Below are 15,518 nucleotides of genomic sequence, written 5' to 3'. Positions count from 1 at the left end.
ATATCCATCAACTGAAGAATGGATAAAAAAAACTGTGGTATACCCATACAATGGAATATTATGCAGTCATAAAAAGAATGAAGTACTGATATGTGCTACAACATAGATGAATCTCAAAAACATGCTAAGTGAAAAAAGTCAGATACAAAAAGGTCATATATTGTATACTTCCATTTATATGAAATATTCAGAATAGGCAAATCCATAGAGAAACAAAGATTAATGATTAACAGAGGATGGGGCAAGGAGGAGGAAACTGGGAGTGACTACCAACAGATATGGAGTTTCTTTTGGGGATGATGGAAATGATCTTGGATTAGATAGTGGTTGCACTATCTAATGGTGATGGTTGCACAATATTGTGAATAAACTGAAACCTACTATATTGTACACTTTAAAATGGTGAATTTTATGTTTTGTGAATTTTACCTCAGCAAAAACAATGCTAGAAATAAGGCTATAAAAAAAGTTTGGTTTGGTTTGGTAGGGGAGCGGGACTAGGAAAAGGTTCTGGTGCGTGGGCTGGAGATTTGTAAATTTCAAATTACCTGTCAGGCTCGGGCTGAAGAGTTTCAAGTTTTCAATTTCCCGCTCGTGTCTAAAGGAGGAGGCAGCATAGGCTTTATCAGCCTGTCCAGAAGTAAGGGCAATCTATGAATGATTGTCCACGATTTTGAATGATTAACTTTCCGTGTTTGTTATTTTGACTATTATCTCTTTACCATAAACCTTGTGAGGAAAATTGGGAAAGGAAACTTTCTTTACAGCTCAGAATACAATTTTTAAAACATGTTTATACAAGCAGTATTTTGACAAGTGCTTTTCTTGTAGATGTATTTTTTCTTAACATTTTAAATTTTTATAGTCATCCATATGCATTTAGGAATAACAAGGAGATGCAAGCAAAACCGTATGTTTAAAACAAATTTTGTGAAATGAACCAATTATTTAAATAACCTGACTTTATTCCTTTAACTCATTTGGTTTATGTCTTCACCTCATACAGTATTTTTTCTTTTTCTTTTTTTTTTTTTAATGGTGCCTTTAGCCATTACACTCAGAATTCATATTAGATAGGTATTGCGACCCGCCGTCGCACTGCGCGCTTGCTGAGAAGGTCCAGAACCGCGCGCGGGACCCTCGCCCTCGCCGGCAGCCGGGAGCCGGCAGCCGGCAGCCCGCAGCCCGCAGCCCGCAGCCCCGCGCTATTGCCTTCGCGAGTCTGTCAGGCGGTGCACGTGTCCGCGCCCGCGCTCACGCGTCCGTTAGGAGAGATACCCGGATGTGCAGGGGGCGGGGTCGGTAGCTACCCGTGAGGCAGCGCGCTTCTACATATACGGCTGCTGTGGTGTGAAGCGCTCATTCCGCGCTGGGAGCTGCAGCCGCTGCAAGTCCTTGCGCGGCCGCCTCCACCGTGTAGCGCTTTCGCGCTCTTCACTTTTCTCCTCCTTTTTCTCCTCCTCATCGGAAGCGTCAGTCAGGCCGATCTGCTCTGCTCGCGGTAAGCGTCCCGCGAGCGGCTCTCCCTCACGGCCGCGGGGCACCGAGAGGGTGGCGGGCTGAGGGACGCGATGCTGGCGCGAATCTCCGGGAGCGCCCAAGACGCGGGGGAGGGGACGGATGGCGCGGCGCGGCGGCGAGCGGGCCACCATCTTAAGCCGGTCTCAGGGGAGAGGGATCGAGGGGCCGAGGGGCCGTAGCTGCTCGACCGCCCCCTGGGGTGTGGCGGCGGGCCGCGGCCTCGAGGCCGCCTCAGCTACACAGGCCACGATCGCCTCAGCCGCGCAAGCGGTGGCCACCTCAGGGCTCTGCCACCGCCTCCTCCGCCTCCACACCTCCCTTGCTAGGGCCTGTGCGCCGCTTTGCCCCCAGCATGGTTTTGGCTTCCATTCTGTAGACAACTCCCTTTAGTCTTTTGTACGTTTGATGTCAGTGTTTGACGAGACCTGCCCACCCGCAGGTCTCTTGAGTCAGAGGAAAAGAGACCAGAGAGGGGTCCAAACTTTCAGGCGTTGAGGCCCCTGAGGTCCCTCCTTTCTGCCCAGGTTTTCCTCACCTAGCTGACCACTCATTGCATGCTCGTTCTTTCCTAAGGGACTTCCCTCCTCTGTCGATAGAAATCGTGCTCCATCCCGTTATTATTTAGGGGAGAAGAACCCTGAGGAGAAACGTGGAGTTAGATGCACAATTTTCTTATAGTGAGCTTTGCAGGTTTTACTTCATGAGACTGAAAAAATTACCTCATTTTGTGGTTTTATCCTGCTTTAGAGATGGAAAGAGTTCCTCTTATCTCGAGTTTTGATGCTTCTAAGTAGACATCTGAGGGAAAATGTCAAAGCGAACCAGGTGCTGCAAGCATAGGGGACCTTCATCAAAGGGATTCTCTTTGTTTGCAAAGATTTGTTAGTTAAAAAAAATCTGTGAACTTTAAGTTTTGTTTTTATTGTTTTCAGGTGTGGAATGTGAGTCTTAATGTATTTTAGTGCCATTGAACATAAAATTGAAACCTAGAAGTAAAGTTTTAAGTTACAAAATCCTCTTCAACATTTGTGAGACGTCCTGCTTTGGGAGTTACTGTGCACTCAAACTGTCTCTTTAAAGCAGAAACTTTACTGATCTTGTGAAGGCACTGATTTGCTTTAAAAATTAAGTTAGGGCTGTGTGTGCCCTTGATGTGTTAACACCAGTAGAAATTCCATTATAATTATATCTGCATTTGTATATTTCATTGCTATCATCCCTTTTGAAATGAGCTTTGGGGTGTTAGGTAGAATTGATTTGAAGATGAGGAAACAGCTTCAGGGAGAGGACTGTGCTGAGGTCATGGGGCTAGGAAGTGACAGAACCAATCCTAGAACCTAGGTCTTCTGACTCCTCATCCAGTGCTCAGTTCACTATATTATGCCCTGTGGGTTGTGGTTTTTTGGGTTTTTTTTTTTTTCTTTTTTTGGTGGGAATGAGGTGGTTAAGAAGAATAGGCAAGGAGGCTCACCTAAAAATTTTAAGAAATACTATTCAGTTCTCCTGTCTTTTATGTTTTTATTTGAAGACTTCTTTGCAACTTTTTATTATTTAAATAATAGTATATTCTTATTTCCAAGTATAATCGAAAAGTTGGATAGCCCATTGAATCCCCACCACGTAATTTCACCAGTTGCTACCATTGTGCTATATTTGCTTTATCTACCTGTCGCATACTCTTTTGCTGAACCATATCAAAGTAAGTTGCAGATAAAATGACAGTTCACCCCTAAATGCTATATGTTAGCATGCATTTCGTAAAATTAAGGACACTTTTCCACATAACCACAATACCATAATCACATCTAAAAAAAATTAAGAATATTCCTTAATAACTAATATACATATGTAAGTACATACTCACATTTCCCTAATTCTCCCCAAAATGTCTTTCTTAATTATTTTTTGTTGAACTGGGATCCAGTCATCATTGCATTTGTTTTAGTCTCATAATTTTTGAGTAGTTCCCTCTTGTTTTTATGCCATTGAAAGACCCACATTCTGTATTTGACTAACAGTTTCCTCCAAATGGTGTTTAACTTAATTCCCTTCTATTTCCTTTATTTTCTATAAACTTGAAGTTAGATCTAAAGGCTTCAGTAAATTCAGATTTAATATTTTTGGTAAAAATACTTCATAGGTCATGCTGTGTACTTCAAATTATACAACATTAAGAGGCACATAAAGTTGAGTTTCTCTATTAATGATCCTAAGTTTGATCCCTTGGGTAAGGACGGCAGTCCATTTCCGTTGTAAGAGTTTTTCTTTGTAATTAGCAAGTAATCTATGGGTATCAGTACTTGGTATGCGTTTACCTGTAATAATCTGATAAACAGATAGTAGAGAGCTGTCTACTAGAAATGAGTGTTGGGGAGTTAGGAAGAAGGAGGGGGGCAATTTTGGAGGAGAGGACTGACTTACCTAGTTTAGGGAACTTGGAATTGCTGCTCCCAGCTGGCATCACGGCTTTGGATGGCTAGGGGAAAGGAGGCTGAAAGTAGGAGACATCAGATTGAGAGAACTTTGCAAGTTTGGCTAGGGCCCTTATAGCAGTAGTGAGCTAAGATATATGGAGAGAAGTTCTGATGTTGGAGAACTCCAAATTTCAGCTTCCCTGGTTCAACCTATTCTCCCAAATTAAGTTATCTAGTCCAGTCTGGCTTCTTAAGCCCAGTGTTTAATTATTCAGCTTTGGCTTTTTCAGTAGGGGAGAGGAGGGTAAAGGGAAAAAAATATGTAATTTTGTACCCTCCTCTCTCACCCACCTGTTTTCTTTATTCAAGAGGACATTTAGAACCATACGGAGAATTTTTTGTTGCTGTCATACTAATCAGGCAAGGGAAATATCTAAATGGAATAGCAATTTTTGTAAGTAGAAAGTAATCTATATTTTTAAGAGGCAGAATATTAGAAATTTATATCGAAAACATTTCGTTATTTCAAAAGTAACTTTTCAAGGAACAGAAATGTTTATGAGTTATATTCATTAATTAAATATATAACCTTGAATTTTTTTTTGTATTCTATTCTTCAGAGAAGGACTTTAAAATATTTTGTTTTCAGTCAGGTTGTTTTGGATAAAGGAGCCCTGGTGGTGCAGTGGTTGAGCACTCAGCTGCGAACCAAAAGGTTGGTGATTTGAACCCACCAGCCTGTTCTGCGGGAGAAAATGTGGCAGTCTGCTTCTGTAAAGATTTACAGCCTTGGAAACCCTATGGGGCAGTTCTGCTCTGTCTTATAGGGTCGGTATGAGTTGGACTTGACTCCATGGTAATGGGTTTGGGTTTTGGGTATTTTAAATGACTCAGGAGAACTTGACTTACTCAGTAATTTATATTAAAAATGTGTACTTAGACTTTAATTTATTCTCTGCAAAGCAGTTTTCTTTTAAGGAATCTTTCTATTAACCCTCAGTCTATCAGGAAAAATAGTCATCATTATCTACCCTCTGGGTCTAATGGACCATTTTTATTTTTTTAATATACTTTTACGTCATTTTACAAATACTTTAAATAAGAATAAAGAAATAGTGAAAAACTATTAGGTATTTAGTAAGAATTTAGACATGACAAACTTTGCATATTCTTAGAAAAATGTAAAGCAGATATGAGAATCTGTCTTTTATTAAGACAGATAGTAAAGGGATTTGCAAAAGTGCAAAACAATGCCACTCTCCTCACTAAATTTGCTATTATTTTAAATAAATTAATACATATTTTTTATTTTCTCGGTTTCAGTTTCTAATATGGTATCAATATAAATGCAACCAACATAAACAAAAAGCTCCTTGGGCCCTTGATAAGTTTAAAGAATGCAAATGGCTCCTGAGGCCAAAAAGTTTGAGAACTACCAATCTGGTGTGCTTTATTTGTAACAGCATTTTAAGTGAATTCTTTACATGAACTGGAATTTTTTTTTTCTCTTTAGTGCTTGTACTCATCAACTGGTGGTATGGCATTGGGTAAAAAAAAGACAAATCAAGCAAAACAGTGGAAAATACTATACAAGGATGTTTCATGTGTTTTATTTAACCTTCACAGTAGTGCTGCGAGGAAGATACTACTGTTTTTATTTACAAGTAGAGAAATTATTAAGGCTCAGATAGGTTGATTAAACCTTCCTATAGACTTGGCAGCCAGGAAATGGTAGAGTCCAAATTCCCACTCAGGTTTTTCAGCCCCTATGTCCAGTGTTCCCACCATTACACTGTGCTTTTTTACTTAGCATTTTCCCTGGTAGATAAGGTTTATTCCTATAAAGTGTGAATTAATAATATATACTTCTTGAGGTTACTTTAGGAGTTCATAGTTATAGACTACATTATGAAACATATAAAGTATGTACTGTATAGATTGGCTTTGAAAGACAGGTAATTATATATTATTTTTCCCCAGTTTATATCATTTACATATGGTTTATAATAAAAGCATATTTCTATAAAGTCTGTAGTCTGAATATGACATAAAAAATTACTTTGCAGATATTAAAGAAATATCTTCTTAAAATGTCCCTGGACTTCATGTGTTTAGGCTTTTGAAAAAAAAGGTAATTTCCACAATATAAAAACTTCTTGAAGAGAGAAAAGATGGTAGACCTCTGTTTTCTTTCTGAATTATATATGATTTTTTTCCCCAAAACCTGGTTTGAGAGTTTGAATTGACTGGCTTCTTTCACTTAGTATAATGTTCACAAGGTTCCTCCACATTGTATCATGTATCAGTAGGTCATTCCTGTTTATGGCTGAATAATATTGTACTGTATAGATTTATCACATTTTGTTTATCCATTAAATCAATTGATGGGCATTTGGGTTGTTTCCACTTTTTGGCTTTTATGAATAATGCTGCTTTGAGCATTTGTGTAAAAGTTTTTGTGTGGACATATGTTTTCGATTTCCTTCGGTATATACCTAGTAGTGGGATTGCTAGATCATATGGTAGTTGCTTAACTTTCTAAAGAACTGCCAGACTGTTTTTCAAAGGGGCTGCATCGTTTTACATTCCCACCAGCAGTGCATGAGGGTTCCTATTTCTCCACATCCTTGCCAACACTTGTTATTGTCTGTCTTTTTGATTACAGGTGTTCTAGTGGGTGTGAGGTGGTATCCATAAATTTGTAAACATACTTCACTATTGTGGTAAAATAGATATAACATAAAATTTACCATTTTAACCCATTAGCTTTTAAAAATGTCTTTTGTACAATGAAATCTTTTAAAAGATAATTGAATTATTTATGTGTGTGTATGTATACTGAAATAAAAAATAGCAAAATAGTATTTATATAGGCAGTCTCCAAAAAATGAATGGATTGTGTCCCAAGAGGTTTTCATAGGTCAGTAACTTAGAATTTATTTTTTTCCCATTGGAACCATGCATTAAACATGGGCATGGTACCTCCACCTGAGTCAATAGCTGAAGTGGAGGGTTCTTTCCTCTTCTGCCTATTTTGGAGCAAATTTGGAAACCCTCTGGAGTTGGTATTATAGGAGTTCTAATATTCCCACTGCATATCTTTGCTGGATATTCATTTCACTTTTAACAACTGATTTAATCTCCCATAGATTAAATTAAAGATAAAAGTTTGCCTTGCCAGCAAAACTCTGAAGTAATGACTTAAGGATTTTTTTGTGGTGATAGTTTTGGAGGGCTCCAATGGCTGAGATTTCAAAGAAATCCATGAAATTTTGTTTGTTTTTTAAACTAGTAATTAAATATGGTATTCTTTAGACCAGCATTGCCCAATAGAAATGTTCTGTAACTTCACTGTTCAGTACAGTAGCCACTGGTCACTTGTGGCTTTTGAGCACTTGAAATGTGGCTAGTGTGACTGAGGAGCCTGAATTTTTAATTTTAATTTAAGTAGCCATGGCTAGTGGCCACCTTATTGCATAGTGTAGCTTTAGACTGAAGTTATGGTTCTAAAGATATCTGAGGATTTCTGACTTTTTAGAGTATTTATGAATGGACCGATTTGTGGCCCACTCCTTAGTGGCTGCTGTGGGCCTCAAAAGCCATCTCTATAGTCATAGGCAGTGTAATGACTTGCGTATATAGACCATTTGTAAATTTAGTATTAATTTTAGAGTGTTTGTACCAATAGATATTTTATATGGTCATTTAATAAAAGTGCTAGATACGAGTTTCATAGGCTGTGCAGTTGTGACTCTTAAAAAATATCCTGTATTCTTGGTAGCAGTAGATCCTTAATGCTGAGCAAGAATTGTCATGTATTTATCTACTTGACATATGTATTACACTAATTCTAGAAAGAAATCTGAGTAGTCAGACCTCAGAACTAGGGAAATTTACTTAAACACAAAATTCAGTAGAGACTCTTATAATAGTAATTGAGACATTTATACCAGTAACAACTTCTAGAGGTAAAGTAATATTTTTTCCCCTTTGGACTAATTGAGCTCAAATAATTTGGAATTGGAAAAATCAGGAAAGCTTGCTTTTGCCAGTCAAAATAAAGACAAACGTGAAGATTGAATTAGCTCTCTATATCCTAATATTTTAGGCTTCTAATGGCTATTTTTGGCCTTTTTTTTTTTTAATAAGAAATAGTTTTTTAAAGAAATATTATTTTATAAAATACAGTTTGTGTGTATGAGAATCCAGAACACAAATTTCTGTTTTAGATAAAGCAATTCAGATGTTTTTTATGTTTATTGTAACACCTTAAAAAAAAAAAAGCCCAAAGAACAATAGACATATAGCTTGTAAATTTCTAAAGGCAAGGACTGTGACTTACTCATCTTTGTTTTTTTCCCTAAATTTAGCTCATTACCTTGTGCACAGAAGGCAAAGAGTAATTTTTTTCAATGAATTAATCTATGATGAAACATATCAAACTAATTTTCTGTTCCTTTTCAGTTAAACGTGATGAGAAACCAGAAAAATATAAACTAAAAAATTTATTAAACTTATATGTTTCCTATAGTAATAATTACATTTATTTCTGAAATGTGAAGAATAGGTAACGGTTAAAGATTAATGTCACTTAGCATTTCAAAATTCAAGTTTACTAAAACAGGTACACTATAGGGTGATTACTTATCTATACAAAGAATGCCTTTAAAATATTATTTGTAATTTAATAATTCATAAGATTTCAAGTAGTAAATGCTTAATAATTCAGCATGTTATTTACTAAGTTCGAGTTCATTCAGAAATGAACCAGTTATGGAACATATCAAACTAAAAAAATGATCTTTTTTGCAGTAGAAAAGATTAAATATGTGTACATTTAATTTAATGAAATCCATCCTAATAGTAGGTATGTCTCTTTTATGGGGAGGAAAACAGACCTACTTGCTACCTTATCAGGAGTCGCATGGTAAGTTTGCTGGAGATCAAAATTAGACCTAAGGATTTCTGAGGCTCAAGTTTTATGTTTTCAATAATTGGTGGTACTTAAAGTGACTTATAAAACTGACTGATGTCATGTGTTGGTACTTAGGTGATAATTTAAAGAAAGTCAACTCTGCAACTTGATGGACGACGATAACTCTTTGCAACCAGAAAGTAAGTATTGCTGTGACGATTGATACTACTAATATGTGGGGCTTTTGTACTGATTCATTTGCTTCAGGAGAAAAAGTGAGAGACAGAAGTGGGCACATTTTCCTAAAAACATTTAAAATTATTAAAGTAACACATACTCATAGTAAAAAATGAACAATAAACAATAAAAATATCAGTAAAGTCAAAGTGTTTCCCTCTCATCCCCAGAAATAACTGCTGTTACTATCAGTTTAGTATATATAATTACAGCCTTATTTATATGCATAGACAAAAAATTTTTTTCTAAATAAGATCATACTACATTTGCTATCATGTGCCCTTTTAAAGTTTTTACTCAACATTATAAAAAGAAAAAAACCAAACCCTTTGCCGTCGAGTTGAATCCCACTCATGGTGACCCCATGTGTTATACAGTAGAACTGTTCCATAGCATTTTCTTGGCTGTAATCTTTAAGGTAGCAGTTTGCCAGGCCTTTCTTTCATGAAGCTACTGGGTAGGTTTGAACCACCAGCCTTTAGGTTAGCAGCCAATCACAAACCACTTGCACTACTCAGGCTCCTACTCAACATTATACCTTGGATGTATTGACAATGGAAGTGCCCAGTTAAGAAGAATGAAGAAGACCTGTGTGCACCAACATGGATATGAATGATATTTTTATCATCAGTATACATGGGTCTCCCTTATTTTTTTAAAATTAGGCATTGCTTGACTTCTCCTAGTTTCCTAGCCCATATATCATCATTATATTTTTTTTTGTATATCCAGTAGACTCCTGTGAGTGGGAGGAAATATGAAGGTAGAAGAAAATGGTTTTTACTCACAAGGAGCTTACTCTAGAGTTGGACATATACAATTAAGACACATGAAGAAATATCAAGCAGTTTGAGATCATATATATTAAATCTAGAATTGCATGGCATGGACTGTCAATGCCGTAAGAGGTGGAAGGAAGAAAAGTGTTTATGGTTTATTATTTCACTTACCAAAAAAAAAAACCAAACCCATTGCCATCGAGTTGATTCCGACCCATAGCTACCCTAAAGGACAGAGTAGAACTGCCCCATAGGGTTTCCAGGGAGCGCCTGGTGGATTTGAACTGCCAGCCTTTTGGTTAGCAGTCGTAGCTCTTAAGCACATTATTTCACTTAGAGCATACTATACAATTTTTTTAAGTACAGTTTAGAAAGGAAAGAGGTCGGTTCATAATATTGGTTACATTTGGGAGGATAGGAAGGTTTTTTCTTTTTTTTTTTTTTTTTTTTTTTTGCTTGCCTGCTTTGGTTTTGGTAGCTGGACTGCTAAACATTAAACGACATTATGCCATTAAATTATTTGTGACATACCTTTATAGAGGGGAAATTAAATTAACAATTTTTAAAAGAATGGGACCTAATTTGTTAAGGTATTCCCTTTGTATGCCATCCCCAAAATATTGTTTCCAATTAGTAACTTTTAAGACCATGATAGAGCATTGTCTTAATTTTGAATCAAAAGTAGAAATGGCATTATTTTAATATAGTAAAGTTACCTTTAGAAAAGATAAAGATGTCATTGTCTAAGCCAGAACCCTGGAATTGTTTTTCATTTTAGTTGTTCCCCATACCCCCCATCATCTCACTTCCTTTATCCAGCACCACTTGTATCCATCCCCATTGCTATAACTTTAGGTTAGGTCCTCCCTCAGTACTTCTTGTTTTTAACGAAAACAGTACACACAGTTTAAAAGGCAAACAACCTGAAAAGGCTTTAAATTGCAATAACAGCAGTTTCTTGAAGGGTTCGAGGGAGGGAGAGAGATCACATGCTTACATGAGGTTAGCAAGTGCTTAAGAGAGTTTGGGGCCTATATACCCCCTGTTTTTTCAGGACATCCACTTTCAGTTGTTTAGCTGTTTTTCTAATTATTTCCATATTTCTACATTTAATTCTTTATATACATTTGCTGTCTCTTGAATTATCAATTTAGCTATTTAATGATTTTCTTATGTCAAGGGAGATGAAAATTTTAGCTTTCTTACATTTACCCTTTCTCCAAGCATCTCCCAATATGTCTTTTATCTCAATTTTTGGTTAAATTGTATTTGATTTCTTCATTATGATGACCACAATAAAAATCATTCACTGATGAGCATATTAACTATGATATTAATGTGCTGTGGACACATTTCCTTTTTTCTTTCTTTTTTTATATATATTCTGTGATTAAAATTTTTCATTTTTTTAATTTGCTAAGTTTTATTAAAATCTATAGCTCACCAATATAGCCCATAAAGACAGTGTTCTATAGCCTAGTTTGGTGAGTAGCATCTGGTGTCTTAAAAGCTTGCAAGCATTCATCTAAGTTACAACTATTGGTGCCTACTTGTCCGGAGCAAAAGAGAAAGAAGGAAACCAAAGACTCAAAAATGAAACTAGTCTACAGAACCAGTAGTCTATACAAACAACAGCACCTTGAGACCAGAAAAACTAGATGGTGCCTGCCTACCACTATGGCTGTTCCAACCAGAGACTCTAGATAGTCCTGGATAGAATGGAAGAAAAATGTAGAACAAAACTCAAATTCCTAAAAACAGGCCAGACTACTGGTCTGGTAAAGACTAGCTGAACCCCCAGGACAATTGTCCCGAGATACTCTTTAAACTTGGAACTCAAACCACTCTCAGAGGTCACCTTTCAGCCAAATGACAGATTGGCCCATAAAATAAATAATATCACCCATGAGTCCTGTGCACCTCAAAATAATCATTTAAATGAAACCAAATGGTAAACATTTACCCTAGACCAAAGATGAGATAGCAAGGGTGACAGGGGAGGGAAGCTAGATTAGTGGAAACAGAACAACCAGAACGGAAATAATGAGAATGCTGATATATTGTGAAAAATGTAAACAATGTCACTGAACAATATTTATAGAAATAGCTGAGAACCTAATTTCCTGTGTACACTTTCACCAAAAACACAATAATAATAATAATAAAAAAAATTTTATAGCCAAGTCTTCCCACACCCTTCTGTAGCCTCTTAATTCAGTTTTCTGCACAGTAAAATTTCTCAGGTAATCTAACAATTTCATTTTTAATCTTTTTTCTTTTCCTTTTCCTTTTTTTTTTTTTTTTTTGGTCTCCTGGAAACATTCCAGAGCCCTGGTGGCACAGTGGTTAAGAGCTCGGCTGCTAACCAAAAGGTCAGCAGTTCGAATCCACCAGCTGCTCCTCGGAAACCCTATGGGGCAGTTCCACTCTGTCCTGTAGGGTCGCCATGAGTTGGAATTGACTCGATGGCAACGGGTAACTGGAAACTTTCCTTCTGGGAGTAGTATTCTGCTGTACTCTGGCTGGCTGCTGTCTAGGCCTACTGAACAGCTATATTGTCCTAGGACTTTGTCTTTGCATTGTGTTGAATGCCATGCTTGCTGCATTCTGTGTTTTCCTCCTTCCTGGTTAGGTCTCATATTTTGGTGGATTCTGTAGTAGCTTCCTGAGAAAGAAAGGGTGAATGAGTGGTAAATATATGATGTTGCTTATCTATAGTCTGCAATCGTGCTTGGTGAAAAGCTTGGCTGGGAATAATCGTAGGTTGAAATTTATTTTTACTAAGAATTTTGAAGGCATTATTCTACTTTCTTTTAGCATGAATACTGTCTCTCACAATACCCCTCCCCTTTCTCTCTGTGGCAGATTTTAGGATATTCTTTTTATCTCCAGTGTTTTGAAATTTCATGATGTTACGTCCCTCTAGTGTAGGTTTTTTCTTTATCATTGTTCTGGGTTCTGGTAGGCTCTTTCAATATGGAAATTTATGTCCTTTTAGAATTGGGAAATTTTCTTGTGTTGTTTGATAACCTTTCCTCTCCTTTTTCTCAATTCTTTTTTCTGGAACTTTTATTTAGGTGAATGTTGTATCTTTGAGATTGATTTTCTAACAATTTTGTCTTCTCTGTTTTGTGTGTGTGTGTGTGTGTGTGGAAAGAGAGTCTCATTTCCAGGAACATTTGCTCAACTTTGGCATTTAATTGATTTTTTTTAACTGAATTAAAAAATTTTGGCTATCATATTTTCAAGAGCTATTTTCTGTTTTCTGAATGTTACTCTTTATAGCATTCTTGTCTTATCTCTCTAAAGATGCTAATTATAATTTCTCTAATATTTTCTCCTACGCTCTGTATTATCTCTCTTATTTTTTCAAGATCCTTTCATCTGTTTTATTGCTTTGGTCTTTCACATTGGAGGTTCTCCTCAAATTTCTAGTGCTCATTGGTTGTCCATCCATATAGTGAAGAACTAAAATGCTTCTTAGGAACTTTGTGTGCTTGGTCAGAACTTGTAGGCTGATGGTATTCACAGTATGTTCTTTTGTTGGTTTCTTTAGGTAAGAAACATCTAATCTGCCCTGGGATGGAATAAACCTCACTTAATTCCCCTATTTTCAGTCTAGCACTTCATCTCTATTTTGCTCTGCCTAGTATCCCTGGATCTGTTTTAGTTTTTCTAGTATAACTCCCATCCGTTGCCTCTTATTCTTAGTTTATCTCTTTTTTGTTGATAGCTTTTTGAGGGGGAGGGGGGTTGTTTTTGTTTTCCATTTAATGGTTAGGTATAATCCTTTTTTGCAGATGTAATCATATTCCAGTCATATAACAAACTCACTTTGATTGGATTTGATTGTTCCTAAAATTTATTGGTCACGGTAAATAACTGTAGATAGGCCTGGATAGAATGGGAGAAAAATGTAGAACAAAACTCAGATTCCTAAAAAAATGGCCAGACTTACTGGACCAGTAGAGACTAGATGAACCCCATTATCTAACTAAATTATGCTAGTTTAGATCTTAGAGAGTGAGCTCTGAGTTTCTTACTGTTGCTACCGTGTACTGACTACAAGTAGCAATTCAGTAATTACTACTAGGATTATTCAAATATATCTTAAATATTATTCTATGTATTGCAAAAAAGTATTTTTCTTTTTGAAAATGAGGTTTGCTTCTCTCCTTTTGAAAATTAGATAATTCAAAAATGGCAGAACTCTTCATGGAATGTGAAGAAGAAGAGCTGGAACCATGGCAGAAAAGAGTAGAAGAGACTGAGAATGAAGACGATGATGAACTGATCTTTGTTGGAGAGATCTCAAGTTCAAAGCCAGCCATTTCAAGTAAGCATTTACTTTAGTAAACCCAACTTTTATAAGACGTTGTTTCTAATTGACTGCTTTATATGTCCTAATGTCCTTGCTCCTCTGTAAGGAGTTAGAGGTAAGTGGGTGGGTGAGGTCTGTAAGAACTCATGAGAATCAAGGTGGAGATGTGGTTGAGGACTTGCGAGAGCAGTAAGAGATTAAAATACCAGATATGACAAAAGGAAAATGTTAACTAAGGGTCAGGATTACCTGATGGCGTTGGAAGCCTCTGAGATTGGAAATCGTAATTTTTTAGTGCAGCTAAGTAGCCTATTTATCTTTTTATTTATTCATGTTTCTTTTTTTCCCTGAAGCCAGAAATACAGATAAGGAAGTGTTAGGAATGCTTTGTTTAAAGTATCAGAATATACTAAATAAGTTTGTGTTAGTCTCCGATGGTGGTTCTCACATCCAGGCAACTGCCTTATCACAATGTCATTTTGATTTTTGGTTCCAAAATACACAGGTGCTTTGTACCAACGTGGGCTGCAGCTTCTGGCCACACCCATCGAATGCAAGTCCTGTTTATATTCATAAAGTGAATATACTGATGACGTTAAAATGTCTGCTCAAAAATGTGTAAAGTGCAGAGGAACAACGTACAGAATTTCATGGGAGAAAGAGGAAACAGTCCTTTCCCATTTTATTTACCTTTTTTTTTTTTAAGCCAGGAGAATTTATCAAAAAATGTAGCCAGCAAAGCAGTGTTTTATTACTTACCAGGGCTCTGTGTAAAATTGTGGTTAAGAGATGAGTTTTAAATTTTCTGAAAGCCTAGTTCTTGCTTCTCTTGCCTCTAAACTTGGAATGGCACTTCTATTCAGTTTTATCAGAAGTAGAATAATTTAACCCATTGAATTCTCAATATCATTTCCTGTGGCAGATTGGGAGGTTCTAAGTGAAGTGCCAGGATGCCAGGAAACCCTGGTGGCGTAGTGGTTAAGAGCTACGGCTGCTAACCAAAAGGCTGGCAGTTCGAATCCACCAGGTGCTCCTTGGAAACCCTATGGGGCAGTTCTCCTCTGTCCTGTAGGGTCACTATGAGTCGGAATCGACTCGACAGCAACGGGTTTTTGGTTTAAGTGACTGGCTGGAGCCCTGATAGCACAGTGGTTAAGAGCTTGGCTGCTAACCCAAAAGGTGGCAGTTCGAATTCACCAGCCGCTCCTTGGAAACCCTATGAGGCAGTTGTACTCTGTCCTGTATGGTCGCTATGAGTCAGAATTAACTCGACGGCGATGGGTTTTAAGTGAAGTTCCACTTCAGTTATACAATAAACTAGGTATGTTGGC

At 37.0% G+C, this 15,518-nt stretch overlaps 1 protein-coding gene across 5 annotated transcripts in view; it reads left to right on the top strand.

Moving 5' to 3' along the window:
- Positions 1-1,345: 1,345 nt before the first annotated feature.
- The window catches only part of ZNF280C (zinc finger protein 280C), a 51,279-nt gene continuing 37,106 nt past the window's right edge, over positions 1,346-15,518 (top strand). For 3 of the 5 annotated variants that reach the window (XM_004379650.2, XM_023734298.1, XM_023734299.1), the window contains exons 1-2: positions 6,539-9,050; positions 14,056-14,202. In XM_004379650.2, coding sequence (XP_004379707.2) covers positions 9,020-9,050; positions 14,056-14,202 — 178 coding nt within the window. In that variant the 5' untranslated portion in view covers positions 6,539-9,019. Of the gene's footprint in view, positions 1,502-4,605; positions 4,651-6,538; positions 9,051-14,055; positions 14,203-15,518 lie in introns of those variants that run through there. The other 2 variants (XM_023734296.1, XM_023734297.1) reach the window with 2 other exon arrangements.

Source organism: Trichechus manatus, unplaced genomic scaffold, assembly GCF_000243295.1.
Source record: "Trichechus manatus latirostris isolate Lorelei unplaced genomic scaffold, TriManLat1.0 scaffold00066, whole genome shotgun sequence".
Taxonomy (NCBI): Eukaryota; Metazoa; Chordata; class Mammalia; order Sirenia; family Trichechidae; genus Trichechus; species Trichechus manatus.
Note: the sequence above shows the minus strand (reverse complement) of the source record. Positions and strands in the feature narration are given on the sequence as shown.